Below are 25,190 nucleotides of genomic sequence, written 5' to 3' on the forward strand. Positions count from 1 at the left end.
TTCCAACAGAGGCCAATCCAGGCTTACAAGTACCTGGCAAGTACCCAAAAACTAAGTATATCCCATGCTACTGATGCCAGTAATAGTAGTGGTTATTTTCTTAGTCATCTTTATTAATAGCAGGTAATTGACTTCTCTTCCAAGAACTTATCCAAACCTTTTTTGAACCCAGCTACACTAACTGCACTAACCACATCCTCTGGCAACAAATTCCAGAGCTTTATTGTGCGTTGAGTAAAAAAGAACTTTCTCCGATTAGTCTTAAATGTGCCCCATGCTAACTTCATGGAGTGCCCCCTAGTCCTTCTATTATCCGAAAGAGTAAATAACCGATTCACATCTGCTCATTCAAGACCTCATATGATCTTAAAGACCTGTCTCTTCTCCAAGCTGTCTCTTCTCCAAGCTGAACAGCCCTAACCTCTTCAGCCTTTCCTCATAGGGGAGCTGTTCCATCCCCTTTATCATTTTGGTTGCCCTTCTCTGTACCTTCTCCATCGCAACTATATCTTTTTTGAGATGCGGCGACCAGAACTGTACACAGTATTCAAGGTGCAGTCTCACCATGGAGACCGCTCTATGGTGGCCAATAGAAGACACTCAAAAATGCACGCAAGATGGCGCTGCCATGACCTACCACTCAGGATGCCTACTGAGCCTAAAGCGGGGCCTAGCCCCCCTCAGAAACCCACTTCCCCTTACCCCAAAGGGATCGGTAACTACGTCGGTATGGCATGCTGAGCAAGGAGACCATAGGAAGTCTTACCGAAACCCCTCCATCTCTGAATAGGAAGGAATCCTCTTTTTAATTACCTGTGCTCGGCGCTTACCAGCCGAGTACAGGGACGGTTTCCAGCTGCAGGGGGAGAGGGCTTTGGCTGTCACCACCATGCTTGGCTTCCTGCACCCGCTGCATTTCAGCTGCTTTAGTAGCAAAGTCCATGCCGGGAACCGGCTATCGGACAAAGGCACAACTGTGAGGGATCTCTGAAATCACCTCAGGAATTCTCAACTGGGGAGGGATCTTTAGGTATCACCGCAGGAGAGCGGGGCTCAATCTTTCTCCAATTTAAAAGTAGAATTTCTTCTTCCAAAAGGTACAGCGATCCCCATAGGGAAAGCACATCCACATCTGTTGGAGACGGAGAAACACTGAATGGCTGAGGTCACTGCAGGGGTGAATCTAGGGTGACGTCAGCTTTGAAACCTGACTCCATCTCCATCTGCTGACAGGGGAGCATAACCCATAGGTCCTGAGTCCATCTGGCTACACGCTAGGAAATATGAAACTGACTCCCTCCCTTTCTCCTTCCTGAAAAGGGAGTTTGTTAGACAGATGCTGTCTAATGCTGAAGCTTGTTCCTCAGGAGGTGGAAAAGTTTCATTGCATTTTAAAGAGACTTATCTGTTGCGTGGAAGATATGAAATATAGTATTTTATACAAATAAGATGGGTGGAGGGGTGACTGTCTCCTTAAGAATGCAGGGTAAATGAGTCACCGGTGTTTCCCACCCCTTGGAAGAGCTTCTCCAGCCCTGCACACTTCTCTGCTTCTCTGCTGAGCTATAACCAACTTACCACAGCTGCAAAATAAATGGGCATCAGAGGGTGGCAGGCCAAGAAAAAGTCGTACAATCGCACAACGTGCCGAAAGTCAGACAGCACGTGCCCAAACCAAGTGATCAGCCAGCTCAGCGCAAAGATGGTGCCAACTTCTGCTCTGTGGAACAGAAGAGATAATCAGTTACACAGCGTCTGCCAAACACCCCCTCCTCCCACTGCGCGGGAAAGGAAACGAGATGGGGGCCTTACCTGTGCAGAAAGTCGTGCAGCTCTGGGTTCACCTGCTCTATGAGGGGCATCAGATAGTTTAACACGTGCTTAGTGTTGTCCATGGTTGGGTCCATGAAGTCCCTGCAGACAGACAGACAGACAGAGGAGCACTGACTGCCACTTCCCAATACCGCAGGCAGCTTCCCAAACCCACACAGCAGTGCTCGGGCTCTGCCAGCCCCACAGCCCCGTTCCTTCACGCACCTGAGGTGATGAGTGGAGAGCTTTTCCACAAGCGCGGTCGCCAGTCTGTCTCCGATGACCAGGAGAAAGGTCACCACAATGTCATGGTAGCCCTGGTAGTAGTGCAGCTGGGGATTGCGCTGCAGCACCTGCAGGATGACGTCGATCAGCTGCTCCTGGAGCCCTTCCCTCTGCTCATCTGGCATTCCTGAGAAACAGGAAGAGAAGAGGAGACACAGAGCTTATGGGTCCCAGGCCCTACTCAAGCCACAGCTCTGCAGCTCTTATGCCGAGGGCTTGACCTGTGCTTAATGCGAGGCCCAGCCCACCTACCCTTAACCCTGTCAGTTACTCTGGTCTCCTGCCTTTGGCTCACCCTGTTCTTATCCTTCACAAATTGACGCAAATTGTGCTCAGGCATTCCAGTCTAGGGCATGAGAGCAGGGCAAGAATGAGAGGGGCCTTGCACGCTGTCAGAAAGCAATGTAACCCACAACTCACCTCATAACCAACAGCACAGGCAGCCCTGGCAGTACCCAGCTCACCTCATAACCAACAGCACAGGCAGCCCTGGCATCCTCTGGTTCCCCACAGACAGGCCTGGCAGTACCCATAGCTCACCTCATAACCAGCAGCACAGGCAGCCCTGGCAACCTCTGGTTCCCCACAGACAGGCCTGGCAGTACCCATAGCTCACCTCATAACCAGCAGCACAGGCAGCCCTGGCAGCACCCATAGCTCACCTCATAACCAGCAGCACAGGCAGACAGACAGACAGAAAGACAATCTAAGGATCATCACAGAACTATAAGGAACATGAGCAGTGCTAGCAATGTACTTTCTAGCTCACAGATCACCGTACAGTCAGCTTTATAATGGGTGTTATTAGTGACAGCCATTGCTCAGTTTGGCAAAAAAATTCATAATTTTTTAAACCAAAAAGTACAACACATTTTAATTACTTGCTTAAAACAAAGTGTGCTTTTAATATAGATTATCTTAAGACCAAAGACACAAAAATCTATCAAAATTTGAAATAAAATGTGTTCAGACCTTGGGTGCATGAAAAGCTTTGAGTGAAGTTGCTGGCTGTATTTAGAGGGTAAATGCAAGTTTGGGGGACTGCTAGTGAATTTCAGATGGGGAAACAGTCACTTCAGACACAGGGTGTGGCCTCTGCTCTCATTCAGAGAAGCCAAATAAAGTCTTTGCTTTGGTCTCTGCTGAAGAAGTTTTTGGGGAGAGACCCAGACAGGAATTGTTCTTTGATGGTGATGAGTCAGAGGAACTGAGGATAGATTAGAGCAAAATGACAGACTAAATAGCAAGAAATCACCAGGACCAGATGGTATTTAACCAAGAGTTCTGAAAGAACACAAGTGTGAAATTGCAGGCCTCTGGTTAATTTGTAACACAGCATTAAAATCTCCCATTCTGCCTGAAAAGACTGAAGGGTAGCCCATGTAACAATTGTAAAGAAAAGGGCTCCAGGGCTTGGTGATCCAGGAACCTACAGACCAGTAAGGCCGACGTTAATGGAAAAAAGCAGACATGGTTTTGAGAAAAGGAAGTTGGGTTTAGCAAGCTATTAAGATTCTGAGAAGGTGTAAATAAACATGTGGCTAAGGGTGAGCCAGGCGATGTAGTGTACTTGGATTTTCAGGAGCCATTTATAAAGTCCCACATGAGAGTCCTCAAGAAATTAAAAAGTCATGAGCTAGGAGGTGCTGGCCCTGTGGATTGGTAACTGGTTAAAAGACAGGAAACCGAGATTACAACTATATGGACAATATTCCCTGTACGTACCAGGATCAGTCCAGACCGCTGGGCTGTGTCTCCCTTCCAGCAGAGGGAGTCAGAGAAAAAACTGAAAAGGCCCCCCTCTTATCCTGGTGCGCCCTCCTGTGATCCCTCAGTATTTCTCTGACTCTCAGCAGAAGGGTTGACAGAACCTGCGGTCCTCATCTTTCAATTTCTTTAAATTTAGTTACAGAGTTCTAAGGCTCTGGATAATTTAGTTAACACCTTTGGCTACAGCAAGTTGGTTTTATAAAAAAAAGAAAAAGCTCAGTGTGGTTTCTATTTTCCCAGGCTTTTCGCTCAGCAGGTAGAGGTAAGGCGGGGGCTGGCAGCTCTAAAAGCCTTGTTCCCGGAGGGGGATTAACCGGTGGGCCGGTCCCTCCCCTCGGCGCCCCGAGACGAGTTTCCTCGGGTGCTGCAGCGTTCCCAGAGCTCCGGAAGGCCGCGAGTCGGCAGGGTATTTTAAGTTCTTCCTTTTCTTTCCTACCGCGCTGTTTGGAACCCCCCCCCCCCCCCCCCCGGGATGCCACGAGGGCTATAGTGCTCAGCATGTGGGGAGGTGGGGTTGTGCCTCTAGCGGGACGGTGTTTGCGTCCGCTGCCTCCCCAGAAGGGAGGGCTCGTCCGGGGGTGATTTTGGGCCCATTTTGCCTTGAGGCACGGAACGGCAATCCGATTTCTCCTCCCAGTCTGAATCCAGTTCAACTGCATGATCCAGGGCCCACCCCCTCGGGGAGCCCGGTCCTCCCCCCTCCTCCTCCTCCCCCTCACCTATCGGATCCCTTAAAGGGCAAGTCAGTTTTTTCTTCAAAGTTTATTTTACTTATGCATAGGGCTTTTTTGGAGGTGGAAGCTCATCAGCAGGATGAGCAGCCCCCTCCGGCGAAGATTGCGCGGCGGGACATGTCTCTGGATGCCCTTTCGGCCCCTGGGGGAGTTCCAGATCCTGCTCCCTTGGGATATTTTCTGGATCCTCTCCTCCAAATCCTAGATGGGGGTGTTGATGAGTCCACTCCAATAGAGGGGGACGACCCCCGGGATTCTCGGCTGTTTCGCCGGGAGGAGTTGGATCCCTTCACTCCCTATGTCCTGGAGGAACTGGAAGTGGAGGCACCAGTCCCCAGCTCGACCTGATGGCAACTCGGACAAATGCAAAGGTGCCCTGGTTTTTCAGTCGTCGGATAGACCACGGGTCGGAAGGAGTGGATGCTCTTGTTCTTCCGTGGCCTCGCGGTGTACTACTGTATGTGTTTCCGCCTTGGCCACTAGTGGGCAAGATCGTGCATCGGATAGAGAATCACGTGGGGTCTGTCATTCTGGTAGCCCCAAAGTGGTCTCGTTGGCGATCGACGATCCGGTGCGTCTCACCCACCTTCCGAATCTTCTTTGGCAAGGTCCAGTATTTTTAGATCGAGTGGATCGCTTTTGTCTAGCGGCCTCGCTTATGAGAGGAGGCAATTGAGGAAGAGGGGATATTCGGATTCGGTTATTTCTACCCTCTTGCAAGCACAGAAATCAACCACGTCGTAGGCCTATATTCGTGTTTGGAGAGTTTTCGACTCTTGGTGCCAAGGTTTGAACGTCCCCCCGCATCTGGCTACGGTGGCACACATCCTATCCTTCCTGCAGGAGGGACTGAAGAAAGGTCTAGCTTGCAGTTCTCTCAGGGTGCAGGTCGCAGCACTGGTTTGCCTGCCGGGCAAGATTGATGACACTTCGCTGGCAGCTCATCCAGATGTGTTCCATTTTTTGAAGGGGGCCAAGCATTTGCGCCCGCTGGTACAACAAATTTGTCCTGCCTGGAGCTTGAATTTAGTTCTTAAGGGCTTATGTGGTCTTCCTTTTGAGCCCCTCCGGCAGGCTACGTTGAAAGATTTGACAGTCAAGACTGGTTTTTTTGGTAGCCATTACCTCCGCACGGCGAATTTCAGAGCTTCAACCTTTGTCGTGTCGGGATCCGTATCTTCGTATTCTGGAGTTTCGCTGCGGACCGTTCCCTCCTTCTTGCCCAAGGTGGTATCGGCTTTTCATGTCAATCAGACGGTAGAGTTACCGGCCTTCCCGAATTTGGATCAGACTTCTGCGACGGATAAGGATCTGCATAAGTTGGATGTGCGCCGGGTTCTCCTTCGCTATCTAGAGGTGACCAATGCTTTTCGATTATCGGATCATTTGTTTGTCTTATTGACTGGTCCTAGACGGGGACACAAGGCATCCAAAGCTACGGTTGCTCGGTGGTTGAAGGAGGCCATTTCCTCCACTTATCTTTGCGCTGGGCGGGCCATACCAGAAGGCTTGAAAGTGCACTCTACCAGGTCTCAAGCGGCCTCTTGGGCGGAGAGCCAGTCGGTCTCGCCGCAGGAGATTTGTAGAGCAGCCACTTGGAAATCATTGCATACTTTTGTGAATCATTATCGTGTGGACGTCCGGGATCTGGAGGTCGACTGTTTTGGCAGCAGTGTTCTTCGTGCGGGACTCTCCAGATCCCACCCCAATTAGGGCAGCTCTGGTACATCCCAGGTGTCCTGGACTGATCCTGGTACGTACAGGGAAAGGAAAATTGGTTTTTACCTGCTAATTTTCGTTCCTGTAGTACCAAGGATCAGTCTAGACGCCCGCCCTTGGGTTTTTTGGAGAGTCCGTTTTTTCTGTATGTTTTCTTCCTTCTTCTTACCTCGGCAGAGTTCTTTACAGGCATGGGAAGGAATCTTCTTGATTGATATGCTATGCGGCAGTACAGTTTGTTTCTTTTACCATGCATATTGTTGTAGCCACTGGTTGTTATGTTTGGGGATTTGTTCTCCTTTATTGGTTATTCTGCTTTGATATCCTATATACTGAGGGATCGCAGGAGGGCACACCAGGTTAAGAGGGGGGCCTTTTCAGTTTTTTTCTCCGACTCTCTCTGCTGGAAGGGAGACACAACCCGGTGGTCTGGACTGATCTGTGGTACTACAGGAACGAAAATTAGCAGGTAAGGAATAATTTCCTATATTCCCTTTGCCAGAGGGACTGGTACTGGGGCCCATGTTCTACGTATTCACGAATGATCTGGAAAGGGAGCAATGTGACAAAATTTTCAGACACAAAATTGTTCAAATTAGTAAAACAGGAGAAGACTGAGGAACTGCAGAAGGATTTTGCAAGGATGGGCAGCTGGGCATCTAAATGGCAGATGAAATTTTATGTGGCAAGCACAAAATGATGTAGATAAGAAAATAATCCCAGCGCTGGGCTCCGTGTTAGAGGTCACCACACAGGAAAAGGGTCTGGAATCCTTGTGAATAATACAAGGATATATAATACTGGGAATATAATACTGCTGCATGGTGCGACTGCACCTCGAGTATTGTGAGCAGCTCTGGCCTCCACATCTGAGAAAGGAGACCAGAGAGGATGGGAAAGCTCCCCTATGGAGAAAGAACTCGCTAGCTTGGAAGAGACACAGAGGGGATGTGACAGAGAAACATTTATTTATTTAAAAATACTCTGTCTGAAAATCGCTCAGAGCAATGTATAACATTAAAATAATACAAAGGTAAAAACAATAATACAAATAAATATTAATCACATACAGAGACCTCTATACAGTATTAACCAACTACTCAATAACAGGCACAACAGAGAGCAAAAGATGGAGACCTAAGGCAAGTTTTCAGCACTCTTCTGAATTCTTCCTCCCTTAATTCACTGTCAGACAGCACTGGCAAGGGGGACGGTCCACGAAACCAACAGGCAACAGCACTGGCATGGGGGACGGTCCACGAAACCAACAGGCAACAGCACTGGCAAGGGGGACGGTCCACGAAACCAACAGCACTGGCATGGGGGACGGTCCACGAAACCAACAGGCAACAGCACTGGCATGGGGGACGGTCCACGAAACCAACAGGCAACAGCACTGGCATGGGGGACGGTCCACGAAACCAACAGGCAACAGCACTGGCATGGGGGACGGTCCACGAAACCAACAGGCAACAGCACTGGCATGGGGGACGGTCCACGAAACCAACAGGCAACAGCACTGGCATGGGGGACGGTCCACGAAACCAACAGGTAACAGACAGTGTCTTTATGTCATCTCAGGATTGAGCTATGAAACCTGTGGCCAGAAAATGAGTTTCAAAAAGGTTGGGATGAGTTTGGAAATAATTCTCAGCCAAATGAGCTTTGGTTTCTCCACCTCTAAATTCCCGGGGAGAGCAATGTCAAACAGAGTTTCATAAATGGGATTTGCCAGGTACTTCCAAGGTGGCCCAGACTGGCCACGGTCAGAAAGGATGCTGGGCACGACGGACTTTATCCTCACCCTATTTGGCCTAATTGAAGAGTGAGGCCACCTGACTGGTGTCACACACGTAGATTATGCCTTCTCTCTAATGGAAGGCCACATGACTCCATGCTGAGATTAACAGAAGTTTTAACTATACTGCAGCTCAAAGAAAAACAGCTTGCTCGGTAACTACCAATCCTAATGTCCACTTCAAACATAAACCACCCGGCTTTGGCTAATCCCTCCCCCCTGCCCCAAAACAAGAACTGGGCTGCCCAATGGCAGTGCTCTGCAGAGGAGCTGGGCTCCATCCCCTGGGCAGCTGGGGCTGCAGCTGCCTTGCTCAGTGGGGACATTTAGTGGCAGCCTCTGAGCACAATGCTGGTGTTAGATGCAAGGTTAGGGGAGAGGGAAACTGCCGGGCACCGAAACCCAAAAGGAGCAGAACGAGAGTGCCAGGCCAAGAAAAACGTGACCACAATTCCACGACTCATCCCAAGGTAGCTGAAGATAGAGTTAATTATCCAAGAAATGCTATTTACAATTTTCTAAAATATGGCACAATTACATCTGAAAGTATTCAATTTTAAGGGATAAATTAACCAACGAAAACCTGATGAAAGTCAACCTCATGCCTGAATGAGTTCTGAGAAAGGATCTGCAGGGCAGCCCGCCACACCCCCCCAACTCTCCATACCAGTCCCAGCAGCAGACAGAAGCTGCGACACATCCTTGCCCCTTGATCGCATTGTTACCTGGAGGGAAGCGGCGCAGTGAACGCTGGACGTCCAGGAGCACCTGGTGGTAATCCTGACTGTTCTCGCGCAGCTCCTCTCCTGCAAGAGAAGGAATGGTGATAGAATCTGACGAGGGCAGGGAAACACCCCGTGAGGACTCTGGAGAGATCCATGCTCAGACCACTGCCCCTAACTAACCCCTTCCTGCTAGGAGCTGTCCATCTGAGTGTGAGCAGCCAAAACATGGCTAGTTCCCAACAGATAGACAGCTACCGACTAGAGCAAGCCTCTGCAAACCGGCAGACACTTCACAGTGCAGGACAGAGCAGTCAGCTGCCAGCCAAGCAACGTTAAATCCATTTTTCCTTACCTCGCAATACGCACGCCCTAAAATACCCAAAGAGTAAGACAGAGCTCATATTTCATCCATGGTGTGACCGCACCTCGAGTGCTGTGTGCACTTCTGGTCGCCTCTTATTTATTTTAAATCATTGATTTTCCACCTTGCTAATCGGATTACAACGAAGTGTAAAATATCCTGAGAAGGCACTCTCAAAGCATAAGCATGTACACAACACATGCCAATTAGTCAAGCCACCATGAACTCTTCCTGAAACAGCAATGGTTTTGGTTGCTTATGTCATAATCCCCATACCCATTCCACGGCCCAGCCACATTTCCAACTTATATCTTCTATCAATCATGAGTCCATGATAACAGAATAGAAGGGAACCCCTTCAAATACCACGAGGACTAGGGAGCTCGCTATGGAACTAACTGGTTGTAGGTTTGAAACATTTTAAAGGAAAATCAATTCTTACCTGCAAATGTTCATTCCTGTAGTACCCCAGATCAGTCCAGACAAGTGGGTTTTGCCTCCCTACCAGCAGATGGAGGCAACTAACCCCCCCAACTAGGGTAAGCAGAGAAAAACCAGCTGGAGCCCCTTACCCCCAACGGAAATTAAATCCTTCAACATGTATACAAAACATCTAAAGAACAGCAGCGGCAAAGGTCGTTTGTACTCTAAGGGGCCTGCCTTCTGGACTGATCTGTGGTATTACAGAAATGAAAATTAGCAGCTGAGAACCAATTTTCCTTTGCTGTTAATAACCCAGATCAGACCAGACAAGTCAAATGTATCAAAGCTCCCTTATGTGGAGGGGCACTCAAAAGATTCACGCGTAACACACTTTCCCCAAACGTGGCCTCCTCAGGCACCCAAACATCCAATCGGTATTGTTTAGCAAAAGTGTGCAGGGAAGACCATGTCGCCGCCTGACAGATTTCCTGCAGTAATACCAGCCGACACTCCACCCAGGAGGCTGTCTGCACCCTAGTAGAATGCGCACACAACCCCTCTGGAACCGTTCAACCCTTACAGAGAAGCCGAAAAGATTGTTTCCTTCAACCAGCGAGCAATGATGGTTTTAGAAGCCTTATTTCCCTTCTTTGCTCCATTGAACAAGACAAACAGATGATCTGACTGCTGTAAAACTGTTAGTGACCTTAAGATAACGTAACAGCGTCAGGTGAAATTCCAATAAGTGGAGCTCCTTGGCATGCAACATATTTACCCTCAGGTGAGGGAAGGCCGGAAGTTCCACATTCTGGTTGAGATGGAAAGAAGACACGACCGGCAAAAAGGAAGGGACCGTACGCAATGAAACCCCATTGTCCGGAATCTGCAGAAAAGGATTCCTACATGACAAGGCTTGAAGCTCCAGAATCCATCTAACTGAACAGATCGGTATCAAGAAGATGGTCTTCAGGGTAAGATTATTCAAAGACGCCTGCCTTGACGGCTCAAAAATGGAACCACATAGAACCCAAAGTACCAGATTAAGGTTCCATGAAGGACACAATCGAAGGACTGGCAGACACAAATGTTTTGCTCCCTTAAGAAAATGAGCGCCATCCGGATGGGAAGCCAAGGGCATCCCCTGTAACTTGTCTCGAAGATACCCTATGTCTGCTACCTGTACTTGGAGCGAATTATAAGCCAATCCATTTGCCAAGCCCCTCTGCAAAAAGGCCAAGACCTGAGAAATGACCACTTGTAAAGGATCTAGGCCTTCCTCCACACACGACGACTCACTTTCCACACATGGATATACACCAAAGAGGGAGCTGGTCTCCGAGCCTGAAGCAAAGTGGCAATTACTGACTTCGAGCAATCTTTTAAGCACAATTGGCACCTTTCAAAAGCCAAGCCACAAGACTAAAGCGATTCGCCCGATCCAAAAAGATGGGACCTTGTCGCAGCAACCCCTGGAGATAAGCCAATCGGATAGGACTATCTATTGCTAGATGAACCAGGTTCGCAAACCACGAACGGTGCGGCCACTCTGGCACCACGAGAATCACCTGACTGGGATGCTGCTCTATGCAATGCAACACTCATCCTACTAGGGGCCATGGGGAAACATGTACAGAAGAAGCCTTGTTGGCCAAGGCTGGACTAGAGCATCGATCTCCTGGGACCCGACCTCCCTTCTGTGGCTGAAGAACCGTTTTGCCTTGACATTCCCTCATGACATCATGAGATCTAGGAGGGGAATTCTCCCCCTGGACCGGAGGAGGGCAAAAGCCTCTGCTGACAACACCCACTCCCCCAGGATCTAGCTGCTGTCTGCTTAGATAATCCACCTAGATATTGTCCACTCTGGCCACGTGAAATGCCACTAAGCCCGCTAGATGTCTTACCGGCCAGACAACTAGTTCCTGGGCTTCCTGAGCCACCTGACTACTCTTCATCCCACCATGATGATTGATATAGGCCACTGTCGTCGAATTGTCAAAGAACATGCGCACAGTCCGCCCTAGAATCTGTGGTAGAAAGGCCAACAAGGCCCTATGAACTGCCCTCGTTGCAAACGGTTGATTAACCAGGATACCTCAATAATTGACCACTGACCTTGGGCTGCCCTTCTTGACAAACAGCCCCCCAAACCCCTGAGGCTGGCATCAGTGGTAACTGCCACCCAATCCGGAATCTCCAGTTCTACGTCTCTCTCCAAATTGGGTCTGCACAGCCAACATGAAAGATTGGACCTGGAACCCTCTTGAAAGGTAAATTAAGCTAAAACTCCTCCAACAGAGGATTCTAACGGGACAAAAGTACACTCTGAAGCGGCCGCATATGAGCAAACGCCAGGGCACCAAATCTAGAGTAGAAGCCATAGAACCCTGGACCTGCAAATAATCCTAGACCCTGGGCACCAACAGACGCAGAAGCAGATAAGTTTAAAAAAAAAAAAAAAAAAAAAAAAAAGAGGGTTTCTTCTGATTCAGAGACATTGGAGGGGTTTCAGAAAGACTTCCTCTGCTTTCCTTGCACCGCACCGTACCGACGTCATTCCCGATCCATTGCTGTAAAGGGAACTGGGCACCAAGAGGGTTGAATGGACCCCCAGTGGGCTAGGCCCCTCTTCAGGCTTAGTCGGCACACCGTGTTGTAGGCCGCATCGGCGCCATCTTGCATGTGGTTTTGTGCGCCTTGCATTGCTCTCCATACAGTGTCAGCATGCGCAGTGCGTGCTGGCTCTGTGCACGTGCCATGCACACAAGTGTGCGTACAATGGCGCAGGTAGGTGTACGAACAACTTCGCGCGCAGGCTACGTACACAACTTCTTAGGCTTGGATTCCCAAGTGCATGGGCTGTGTGTGCGCCTTGCCGTGGCCACTTAGGTGCCCGAAATCTGTGCGAGCTGGCTGAATTCGCAACTGCTGCCTCTAATGACTCCGGCAGCAAAGAAACATAAGCGCCATTCTCTCTGTGCTGCTTGCCATATTAGGACTACTCAGTCTGACCTGGATTCTTACTTACGTCAGCACTGTGAGGAGGCCCAGGGACAGTTGACCTCCCCATACTTTACCAAGCCCGGTTCTTCCCATTCGGAGGATGGGTCAGCCACAACCTTTACCGGAAGCACCCTGGATCTGAATAATCCCGGGGCTGGGTCTTCTGTAGGAGAGGGAAATTCAGCAGCACCTACTCTAGTTCTTCCTGGGCTAGGCATGGACCCGGCTGCCTTCTCTTGGATGAAATTTTTTCCAAGCCTTCAAGGCCTTCGTACAGGCAGAGTCTGGTTTAATTGCCCCTGTCCAGACGGAACCACAGCCGGTAAGGCCTCCCTCTCCCAGCCGTATCGGCAGACCTCAAGACATGCCTTGCCTCACCAAGGGTATCCCTGGCAGGGACCCGGACAGCATGGATGAAGAAGGGGATCCAGATTCCTTGGAAGATGGAGAAATCCCTCCAGGTTTAGAACCATAATCGGACCATGTTTCTTTTTTCCATAGAGACGAATTGCCGGCCCTGGTTTCCCAGACCCTGAAGATGCTGGGAGTTCCTGGGGCAGTTTCCAAGACAGAACCTAAGACGAATCCCAGCATGGTGTTTCTACGGAAAGCCTCTTGCTATTTCCCGATACTGGAAGCCATCCAGGAATTGATTGACCTGGAATGGGATGCCTCTGAAGTAAGTTTTAAAGGTGGTCGAGCATTAGAAGCTCTATACCCACTGGATCCAGCAGCGAGAGAATGCCAGTGCTTCCTTAAAGTGGATGCGCTGGTCTGCGCTGTTTCGAAGCAAACTATCCCAGTGGAGGAAAGAGTGGCCTTAAAGGATGCGTAAGATTAGTGGATGGAGTCGAGCCTTTGATGCGATACCAATGACCTTACAGATTGCTTCCTGCTGTGCCCTGGTGGCTCGCTCATGCCTATTCCTTTCTAGAGAGGTGGATGACTCAGGGTATATTCCAGAGAAGCTATGGAGCCTGCCACTGCCTTTTTACCGGACGCGGGCTCTGACCTAGTCCATACTTCGGCCAGAGGGGTGGCCTCAGTGACAGTGGCCAGAAGACAGCTATGGCTGTGAAATTGGTCAGCAGACGCAGAACTCACAAAGATGCCCTTAAAGAATCACTCCTCTTCGGAAGCGAATTGGAAAGTCTGGCCAGTAAGTGGGGTGAATCTCCAGTGCCCTGGCTACCAGAAGGTAAGAGAAAGCAGTCACAGTGTGCTCACCCATGAGGGATCGATCCAAGGGTGCCCAATACTATCGATCCTACACAAACTCAGCATTTCAAAGGCCTCGGTCCTCTGGGAGGTCTCAGTCCTTTCGAAGCAGACAGCCCAAGAGAGGGGCAGGTTCGGATTCAGGTTCAGCCTGAACTCCCCAATGAAGTTTTGCCCACCCATCCACGGAATGAGGAGATAAAGGGTCGACTATCTCTCCTACCAGCAGCGGGTCGAGATCACGTTGGACAAATGGATAATAGATGTCATACAAGAAGGATATGCACTGAAGTTTCGCAGAACTCCTTGGGGCAAAAGAAGCAGGCAGTGCAGTCTACCTTGATAAGGCTCCTCAAATTGAGGGCTATAATTCTAGTACCTGTGCCCCAGGAAAATATGGGGCATTATTCCATCTATTTCATCGTACCTAAGAAGGATGGTTACTTTCGCCCCATCATGGACCTCAAGAGTGTCAACCGACACCTATGGGCGATTCATTTCCACATGGAAACGCTGCACTTCGTGATAATCGCCGTACATCTGGGAGAGTTCCTAACCTCCCTGGACCTCTCTGAGGCCTACCTTCATATTCTAATCCAGCAAAAACATCAGCGTTTCCTATGCTTTACAATATTGGGCCGCCGTCATCAGTTCCGGGCTCTGCCCATCGGCTTGGCCACTGCCCTCAAAACATTTTCCAAGATTGTGATCACAGTGATGACACTGAGGACAGAGGGAATCCTGGTGCACCCGTACTTGGACGGCTGGTTGATCCAGGTGAAGTCATTGGAAGAGAGTCTCCAGGTGACCAGCAGGGTGACGTCCCTGCTTCAGGAGCTTGGCTGGGTCATAAATAAGGATAAAAGCAGCCTTAAGCCCTCCCTGTCCATAGAATATCTGGGAGTCCGATTCGACACAAAGCAGGGCAAGGTGTTCCTCCTGTCTTCGTGGATAAGGAAGCATCAGTTGACGAACATGATATGCCCCAAGGTGTGGAGCTATCTATAGGTCCTCTGTTTGATGACATCAACTCTGTAGGTAGTACCATGGACGAGGACATCCATGCGGCCACTTCAATGCACTCTGCTGACATGCTGGAACCTACTGTCTCAAGACTATTCGATTTGCCTCCACCTACCGATAGAAGTATGTTCTCGGCTCCAGTGGTGGCTTTAAGAAGCTCACCTGGCAAAGAGTGTAAGCCTGTCCTTGCCAAACTGGCTGGTCCTCACGACAGACGCAAGCCTCCGGGGGTGGGAAGCTCACTGTCAGGAACGGACAGCCCAGGGACGTTGGACCAAGGAAGCAGCACTCAGGAACATAAACCGCCTGAAAGCCTGGGCGGTCAGATTGGCGTGTCTATAGTTTAGCCACTCACTCCAGGGTCAGGCGGTCCACGTGATGTTGGACAACACAACAGTAGTAGCCTACATCAACCGCCAGAAAGTGTCTCTGGAGTCAGATCTCCTTATGAAATGGGCGGAATTGAATCTACAGATGATCTTGGCCTCCCATATTGCAGGAAAAGACAACATCAGAGCACACTTTCTAAGCAGGGATAATCTGGATCCAGGAGAATGGGTATTATCGGCCAGAGACTTTCAGCTGCTGGTAGATTGCTGGGACCTCCCATCCATCGACCTGCTGGCCGCATCTCATAACACAAAGGTTTCCCCATTCTTCAGTCGCCCAAGAGATTAGCGGTTCCTGGGGATCGATGCCCTGGTTCAGAATGGCCAAAAGAGGACTTATTATAAAGCCTTCCCCCCATGGCCATTGCTGGGCAGGGTCATTCGCAGGATCAAGCACCACAGGGTATTACTCCTTTTAGTGGCTCTGGATTGGCCCAGGTGCCCGAGATGTGCAGACATGCGGTGACTTCAGATGGAGAACCCCCGTGTCTCCTACCACATAGTGCCCTGCTCCAGCAAGGCCCGGTCCTTCACCAGGATCCAACTCGATTTTGTCTTACGGTTTTTGGGCCTTGAGAAGGCTCGCCTCATGAAGCAGAGATATTCGGCGGCAGTAATTACCTTCCCTGCTCTGCGCGCAGAAGTTCTTGACGTCCTTAGTGTATGCGCAGGTCTGGAGTGTATGTTTATGGAAAAATACACTGAGAGCTAAAAATCTGACTAAAAGAAACAGGCAGTCTCAGCCATAAGGGAACAAAAAAATCCCTGGACAGTCTGCAGCTGCCTGGGCGGCTTCATGAGGGAGGGATCTGGACAACCAGATGTACAACCCCACAAAAGGGAACAACCCCCAGCCCGTCTGCCTCTACCGGACAGGGTAGGACCCACCAGGAATCCAAAGGAAAAAACAAAACCCCCGGGAGGAAGGCTCAAAAGAAAAGCATTAAAGACAAAAACCCTACAGAACTGCAGGTGGAGCCCCCTGTGCCATCTGCTAGAGACAGAGAAATAGTGAGGAACTGCAGGTGGCACTAGGCTTTAGGTAGCAGGGTCAGGCAAGTTTTTTTCTCTGTCTCCACCTGCTGGCAGGGATGCGTGAGCCCAGGCGTCTGGACTGATCCAGGTGCGTACAGGGAAAGAGAAAATACTGAGGAACTGCAGGTGGCACTAGGCTTTAGGAAGCAGGGTCAGGCAAGTTTTTCTCTCTGTCTCCACCTGCTGGCAGGAATGCATGAGCCCAGGCGTCTGGACTGATCCGGGTATGTACAGGGAAAGAGAAAATACTGAGGAACTGCAGGTGGCACTAGGCTTTAGGAAGCAGGGTCAGGCAAGTTTTTCTCTCTGTCTCCACCTGCTGGCAGGAATGCATGAGCCCAGGCATCTGGACTGATCCGGGTGCGTACAGGGAAAGAGAAAATACTGAGGAACTGCAGGTGGCACTAGGCTTTAGGTAGCAGGGTCAGGCAAGTTTTTTTCTCTGTCTCCACCTGCTGGCAGGGATGCGTGAGCCTAGGCATCTGGACTGATCCAGGTGCGTACAGGGAAAGAGAAAATACTGAGGAACTGCAGGTGGCACTACGCTTTAGGAAGCAGGGTCAGGCAAGTTTTTCTCTCTGTCTCCACCTGCTGGCAGGAATGCATGAGCCCAGGCATCTGGACTGATCCGGGTATGTACAGGGAAAGAGAAAATACTGAGGAACTGCAGGTGGCACTAGGCTTTAGGAAGCAGGGTCAGGCAAGTTTTTCTCTCTGTCTCCACCTGCTGGCAGGGATGCATGAGCCCAGGCGTCTGGACTGATCCGGGTGCGTACAGGGAAAGAGAAAATACTGAGGAACTGCAGGTGGCACTAGGCTTTAGGTAGCAGGGTCAGGCAAGTTTTTCTCTCTGTCTCCACCTGCTGGCAGGAATGCATGAGCCCAGGCGTCTGGACTGATCCGGGTATGTACAGGGAAAGAGAAAATACTGAGGAACTGCAGGTGGCACTAGGCTTTAGGTAGCAGGGTCAGGCAAGTTTTTTCTCTGTCTCCACCTGCTGGCAGGGATGTATGAGCCCAGGCATCTGGACTGATCCGGGTGCGTACAGGGTACGCCAGAAAGATGTAGGGATTGCTCCTGTAACGTCAGGGAAAGATCTCCCTGTTAGAGTCTGCCAGGTACCTCCAAGAAACCTGGATTGGCCACTGTTGGAAACAGGATGCTGGGCTTGATGGACCTTGGTCTGACCCAGCTTTGCACTTTTTCAGTTCTTAAGCATCCCTGACCCAGGAATTCCATTTATTTATTTATTTAACAGTTTTTAGATAGCGACACTGAAATACCCATCCTATCGGTTTACATACCTGGCTTGGGAGGCAGCTCATCTGTGCTCACATTCAGGAGCTTTGGCCACACCTTACAGCGAATCTCGTTGGTCAGCAGTCCCCCCTCACTAATTGCCATGCGTCGAAGTGCAGCCACATCTGGTGGATTACTGTGTAGAGCCTGGCAAATCTCAGAGACCTTCCTTCCCTTCTTGGACTCGAAATCTAGAAGATAAAAGCTAAAAAATTAGGAAAAAAAATCACTATCAAAAGCAAAACACGAACATCATAAATGACAGCAGACAAAAACCAAACTGGCCACGCCAGGCTGCTGTAAACTCTGCTCCATGCTGCGTATCCGCAGATCCTCTTGGAAGCACAATGCAGTCATTCACTCCCTGCAGGTTTAGCCCAGGGCGTCATTACCTTCCTGCATACAAAATTCACCCAAAGCAGTTTACAGTACATTAGGGTGGCAGTAGATGAGTAAAGATCATTAAGAAATTGCCACACTGGGTCAGACCAAGGGTCCATCAAGCCCAGCATCCTGTTTCCAACAGTGGCCAATCCAGGCCACAAGAACCTGGCAAGTACCCAAAAACTAAGTCTATTCCATGTAACCATTGCTAATGGCAGTGGTTATTCTCTAAGTGAACTTAATAGCAGGTAATGGACTTCTCCTCCAAGAACTTATCCAATCCTTTTTTAAACACAGCTACACTAACTGCACTAACCACATCCTCTGGCAACAAATTCCAGAGTTTAATTGTGCGTTGAGTAAAAAAGAACTTTCTCCGATTAGTTTTAAATGTGCCCCATGCTAACTTCATGGAGTGCCCCCTATTCCTCCTATTATTCAAAAGTGTAAAGACAAACAAACCCCAAACTTAGTACCACCGAGAGACACTAGGCTTTGCACCTCCACCATCTGCTGGAGACAGAAGAATACTGAATCATACTGGCAGACACCGGGTGGCACCTCAGGGGTATAGGACAGAGTCCGCAAAGTCTTCTTCTGTCTCCATCTGCTGGTGGGGAGGCAAAACCCAGCTGTCCTGGACTGATCCGGGTACGTACAGGGAATTTCCGTTCTATTCACCATTCCCTTCCTAATAATTCCCAACATTCTGTTTGCTTTTTTGACTGCTGCAGCACACTGAGCCGACGATTTCAATGTGTTATCCACTATGATGCCTAGATCTTTTTCCTGGGTGGTAGCTCCTAATATGGAACCTAACATCGTGTAACTACAGCAAGGGTTATTTTTCCCTATATGCATCACCTTGCACTTGTCCACATTAAATTTCATCTGCCATTTGGATGCCCAATCTTCCAGTCTTGCAAGGTCCTCCTGTAATGTATCACAATCCGCTTGTGATTTAACTACTCTGAATAATTTTGTATCATCCGCAAATTTGATAACCTCACTCGTCGTATTCCTTTCCAGATCATTTATAAATATATTGAAAAGCACCGGTCCAAGTACAGATCTCTGAGGCACTCCACTGTTTACCCTTTTCCACTGAGAATATTGACCATTTAGTCCTACTCTCTGTTTCCTGTCTTTTAACCAGTTTGTAATCCATGAAAGGACATCACCTCCTATCCCATGACTTTTTACTTTTCCTAGAAGCCTCTCATGAGGAACTTTGTTAAACACCTTCTTGAATATTGAGATATTGGGTGGTCCAGAGCTTTGTATACCACTGTTTGTTAGAATTTATTATTGTTTAAAAAAAAAGAAGATGGAGAAAGTGAAGGTGACGCTGTCAGAGACGTCTGATTCAGACGTGGTTACACCTTTGTATTGGAACCTGGCAAAGACTGAGTATTGAAATTATATTTTAGACATCATGGTACAATGTTTTTGTAACAGAGTCATGATTTTCCCAGATGTCTCTAAACAGACACAAAAAAAGCATAAACAGTTTTTACTGTTTAGCCCAGTGCTGGCGAAGCACAGTCCCCGAAGGCCACAAACAGGCCAGGCTTTCAGGATCTCCCCAGGGAACATGCATGCAGCGCCTCCACTGGACGGAAATCTCTCATGCATGTTCCCTGGGGAGATCCTGAACAGCTGGAGCTCGCCAGCACTGCCTGCTTTAGACCTGCACTCCTTCATTTGGGGACATTTTGTTTTGTAAAGTTTCCATGTAAATGTTGTATTCATAAGGGGTTTCCTATGCTTTTTTTTATCCTACGCAGGCCGGCCCCTCCTCAGTACCTTTTGTTGCTGATACCTGAATGGCCATCTTATATTTTGTCTCTGTGGGAAACAGAATTTTCCCTGGAGTTAGATTATTCTCTCTCTCATGAGGGGGAAAAGAAGGGGCTGTTTTGGAGGAGCGAGGAAGTCTGTGCTCTTTTCAGCGACTGAAAGCGCAGTGGGACAGAGCAGAAAGCAAGGTTTTGCACACCTGCACGCACATCATTACAGCTTACAGACTGTGCAGGGGGATGGCAATACCAGGGCATTTATTCATGCAGAGGAAACATTTTTTTGAGGCTATGCCCCGGTTTAATAAGATTGGGATATGGGTAAGGCATTTAAAAAAAAAGAGTTACCTGTGCCCCATTTTGCAAAGCTGGCCAATTACTGGAATGCTGATTTAGGAATAGATACGACAGAAGCGTTTGCAGCTGTCTACAGATATCTACTCCCAGCCAATTTAGGGGAAATTCAATTTAAAATACTACATTGTGTACATATCACCAGGACTAAAAGAGTGAAGATGCATTTTAAGCACATGGGCAAATCCCACAAATGCAATATCCTGAGTGGAGATCTATCCGGAGAGAGCATATGGTCACAGAGGCTATAAGATGGATTTGTGTGCTTTTAGAACAGATATTAGAATAATCTGTTCAGTGGGACGGTTAAATGTTGTATTTGCATTTATTTCAGAGGGATATGGTTTTGCCTAGTGTTGGAAAAAACTTCATGGCAGTTTCCCTTGTGTCACACTGGCGTGATGATGTAGTGCCTCAGGTTGCTGACTGCGCAGCGTTGAGGCAGCGACATGCTACTTTAGAAATGCTTAGAAAGCAGGAATTATATGGAGAAAAGACCAGTATTTCAAAGGAGATCCTTTTAACACTTTTTCCCATAGCTTAAAGTATCTGGAACGGATCCCCGTTGGTAGGCTCGGCCAGTGGCTCTCATCCTTTTTCCTATTGGGACACACCTAGCAGATAATGCTTACCGGCATGACACACTGAACACTTGACCATCATGGGGTCAAATGTAAACATATATTCTGCATCCATAAGAACCCACTCCCGCCTCCCCTCCCCTATCCCCAAACAATGGATGCAAAGCAGAACCAGGATATTTCAAATGCAACTCACTATATAAAAAAGATATTCTGATTCTGCTGCTATCTCAGTAACAGAAACACAAACTCCCTTACTACCAGGCGCACTGTAAAATACAAAACCTGAAAAACAAACCACTCAGCACATATGCAGCAAATCTTCGATATCATTGCAACACTAACAGCAATAGCCCTTCCTATGAAAAGACAGCAGTGCAGCACCAATGCATGCCCTACTGAGAGTGAGGAAACGCAACAAAGAAGATTGATACAAATCCCTACCTACTAATAAAATACCTCACACCTTAGTCACACCTACAGATCTGACCTTTGACAAATACAGAATAAAAGATCACAAATTACAAATGTGGAGACAAAAACTGGAATGGAAACCTCAAAAAGCCCCTCTGCATGCAGTGCAAAACTGGAGAGCTAGAAACAGAAATACATTTCCTCCTACACTAAGCAAAGTACAAAGCTAGAAGAAATGCACATTCCCCAAACTGATGTATTATGGCTCACTCCCCTTCCATGCCTTCACTTTTCCCAATCATTCACTCATACTCATAGCCCTGCCCAGCATTCCTTATCCCCCCACATCATAAGAACATAAGAACGTGCCATGCTGGGTCAGACCAAGGGTCTATCAAGCCCAGCATCCTGCTTCCAACAGAGGCCAATCCAGGCCATAAGAACCTGGCAAGTATCCAAGTAACATCTCATCCTCTTCCCTGTGCTCCCTCCTCTCCCCTGCCTGACTCTCCCTACCCCCTCCCTGCCTGCCCAACTACCCCGACCCCGCTTCCCACCCCTTTCCTGCTCAGCAGCCCCTACCCTCCCCCTCTCCAGTCTACCTTCATCTTCCCAGCATCCCCAACCTCCCTTCCCCCACCCTCCACAGGGTGAAGAGATCATTTTAGTTTATATTGCTAGATAATATTGTTTTCACTTTAACCTTATTTCCCATTTTATTATTGCTAAATAGTATTGATGTCTCTTTAACTTTATCAGTTCACAGTTTATCATAGTTTTCTGTAAAGCAATTTTTTTCTGATGTTCTTGTTTCATGGAAACCGATATGATGTTACCCTACGAATGTCAGTATAAAAAAACAAAACTCTAAATCAATCAGTCATCAGCAGGGGAAGATAAAGTTTGAGTCTCATCAGGCCCAGAACAGCAGGAGCTGGCAAGGTCTCACTCTGATCTCGGTGAAGGAGGAAACAGCCTCCCACTGGGCCAGAAAGAGGAGAGGAAAGTGAGAGAAGCCTCCCATCAGGCCCCAATGTAAGAGAAGTCAACCAACTCCCTCCTGGGCTAATAAGGAGGCCGCCACCTGCTGGCGGTGCGACATCTCCCAGGACTTGAGACGCCTGTTGAGAACCACTGCACTCAGCAATAAGACTCCTCACTTGCACTCATATTCGAGACCACATCTCTCCACTGGCTCCCTATCTCCTTCTGAATACAATATAAGCTGGCTATGATCATCACTCCTCGATCCATAACAAACTCCTCAACAATACAAATCCATGCCCCCGCTCAGATCATCTAACCAGATGCTCCCACCTACAAAACTAACACATCTCAAGGAAGCCAGAGACTGCTCCAATGGAACAGCCTACCAAAGACATCTCGGAGAAAGACCTTTCCTCTTCAAGAGTGCATTCCCTAACCAAGATTGCAAAGGGCTACCCTCAACTTGTCCTTCTGCAGGGGATGCTACCTGGTCTTCTTCTCCCCCTGACACAACTGATCTCCCTCCCTCCCCACCCAAGACTTTGCATTGCCTTTCTTCCCTCTCTATTTCTGTATGTGTTTCATATTTATTTTTATTTATTTAATATCTTTTATATACCGACGAACGTTGGGAACATCTCGTCGGTTCCTTCATATGTAGGAAGGGCAGGTAATAAATGCTTTTAAATAAATACACTGCAAAAATTGTGCGTTGGTATGAATGGTGTATGCATGTGGTACACATGTTTATAAAAGGGTGAACTATAATTGCTGTATAGTTAAAGTTTAAACATGGATATCTTCTGAACTGATTATGTTATTGTCAAGATGGTTGGTATGAATAATTTCCTTGTTCACTTAATAAAAATTAAATATATATAAAAAAATAAATTTATAAAAGATACTCTTGATTATATGTATTTTGAAAAATCATAAAGATTTTAACAAAAGACGTTTGTAACACCAGCTACAGTTGAGTGCTGATGAATATGAGCAGCCATAGAGTACCAGTAGGGAATTCCAAAATCTCCCACATATAGTAACAAGCAGTTCTGGTTGAACCCCTGAAGAAAAGGATCTTCCAAACATTTGGGTTATTGTGAAAAGATCATACTCATGATAAGCACATGCTGTCACAGATAAGTATGAGAAAAAAGAAAAAAAAAGTGCGAAACTTGCTGGGCAGACTGGATGGGCCGTTTGGTCTTCTTCTGCCGTCATTTCATTTCTATGTTTCAATAACTTCAAAGTTTCCTGTGGATTTTATTGTAAATTAAAAACATTAGCAAGAAGAGTACACTATTAAGGGATGATGATTATAACTAAGATACCACAGTAGTGATAAGCATCATTTTGAGGAATACAGATATCTATGTATGAAGGCCCATTATATATAGCAGACCTATTTTCTCTCTCTCTGTTGGTGCATTACTGTACATTAACTGCTGGGTAAATTTTTTTGTGTATGTTTAATTTTTCCAGTCTTTATGGATTTTGGTTGGAGCGATAGTATCATCATCATCACACTAGAGTGCTGAAAGTGTGTTACAAGAGGTCAAATATTACATAGTTAATAAAGGCAGAAAATTATCAAATTAGCCCTGTCTGCCCACTTTGTGATGATGCACACAGAAATTGCCACACTCAATCCAATGCTGGATGCTGAACTTTGAACCATTTTTCTACCTCTGCCCCCCGTATCTGTCCCAAGGATGCCCAGAATCCCAAAGTGCCAGTCATCACCCCCTCCACTCGTGGGGCATTTCAAGCCTTATCGTCTTCCTCTAAGAATCTTACAGGACCCTTGGTGTGACCCAGCATGGCAATTTCTTATGTACTTGCCAGGTTCTTATGGCCTGGATTGGCCACTGTTGGCAACAGGATGCTGGGCTTGATGGACCCTTGGTGTGACCCAGGAAGGCAACTTCTCATGTTCTTCTGTCCAAAATATCCCGCCTTCCCGTGCTGATTTAACTTTGGATGTTATGCGGATGCAGCCATAACGCCACTCTGCAAGTTACTGCGGGCTGTCATCGCCACCCCGGCCAGGTTTTGAAGGCCACTGCAGGTTGCAATCGCTGCTGTGTGTGAGTTACCCCCACGGTCAGACTTCCGCTAGCCTTTCGCGGTTTGCAAGGAGGGATTCTCTGCCTCTCTCTGCTCATCCTATAACTTGTTGCAATCCGTGCGGGAGGGCATCCATCGCTCCTTGCGTGAAACCGTATTTCCTGACTCTGTTCCCGCGGTTACCCCATCGGCGCTTCGGCAATCCTGACCCCCAGGCTCTACTGAGAAATGTTTACTTCTTGTGCATTATTAATTGCCCCACCGGTCCCTCTTCACCTTGCCTCCTGCTGCTGCTGCTGCTCGGGGACTTCCTCATGGACATGTTTCCGGGCGCAGGGCGACACATTCCGGGCGCAAGAGAGGGCGAGCGCCGCGGGCCCAGAGCCCGAACTGGCACCGACGCCACTCTCCTCCCCGCAGCCCTTCCGCCCCGCTGGCACCTGACGTCAGCACGTCGCACACGCAGCGGCCCCTGCGCTGCCTCCCTAAGACAGGAAGATCCTCAGGCTCGTGCGTCCCCACGTACGATTGCACCGGAAGTAGAAATGGAGGGCGCGCAAGGCGACGTGGGAGAATGGGCGGGGCGGGAAGTGCTGCGGCTGTTTGCGCTTTCTCCTGCGACTCTTTTCCCGGTGCCAGGGCTTGGAAGGTGGATGCGACCGTCTGAGGGCCGCCTCGCCTCCCTCCCGTCGTCATTTATTCGCAGCCGGAATAAGTGGATCGGGAAAGCGCGCGCCGCGTGTGCTTTCTTAAGGCTCCGAGCCAGGCCAGCGCTGCACAGGGCTTAGCTAAGACGGTCGTAATTATTACCCGAAACGCCGAAGGGGGCTGCAGTGTAACTCACATTTTCTGTACGCGGACGGTAAAAATAAAAGTGTGAGGATGCAATGACGGGACGGGAATGCCTCAGACGTTAAAAAGGGGGTAGCACGCACACATGTTATAATCACATTTGACTTAGGAAGAAAGATCATTAAAAACCGCAATAGTATTCAAAAAGCGAGGCCAC

The 25,190-nt window shown here is 48.5% G+C and overlaps 1 protein-coding gene across 5 annotated transcripts in view; it reads right to left on the minus strand.

The window, feature by feature from the left end:
• Nucleotides 1–24,664, minus strand: part of TBC1D20 (TBC1 domain family member 20) — a 43,552-nt gene extending 18,888 nt beyond the window's left edge. Inside the window, exons 1-6 of one of the 5 annotated variants that reach the window (XM_029613274.1) lie at nucleotides 24,463–24,662; nucleotides 17,601–17,786; nucleotides 8,844–8,924; nucleotides 2,038–2,224; nucleotides 1,813–1,914; nucleotides 1,579–1,720 (exon numbers count right to left, since the gene is read on the minus strand). In XM_029613274.1, the coding sequence (XP_029469134.1) occupies nucleotides 1,579–1,720; nucleotides 1,813–1,914; nucleotides 2,038–2,224; nucleotides 8,844–8,924; nucleotides 17,601–17,700 (612 nt within the window). In that variant the 5' untranslated portion in view covers nucleotides 17,701–17,786; nucleotides 24,463–24,662. The other 4 variants (XM_029613272.1, XM_029613275.1, XM_029613276.1 and 1 more) reach the window with 4 other exon arrangements.
• Between the last annotated feature and the right edge of the window lie 526 nt (nucleotides 24,665–25,190).

This window comes from Rhinatrema bivittatum, chromosome 8, assembly GCF_901001135.1.
Source record: "Rhinatrema bivittatum chromosome 8, aRhiBiv1.1, whole genome shotgun sequence".
Taxonomy (NCBI): Eukaryota; Metazoa; Chordata; class Amphibia; order Gymnophiona; family Rhinatrematidae; genus Rhinatrema; species Rhinatrema bivittatum.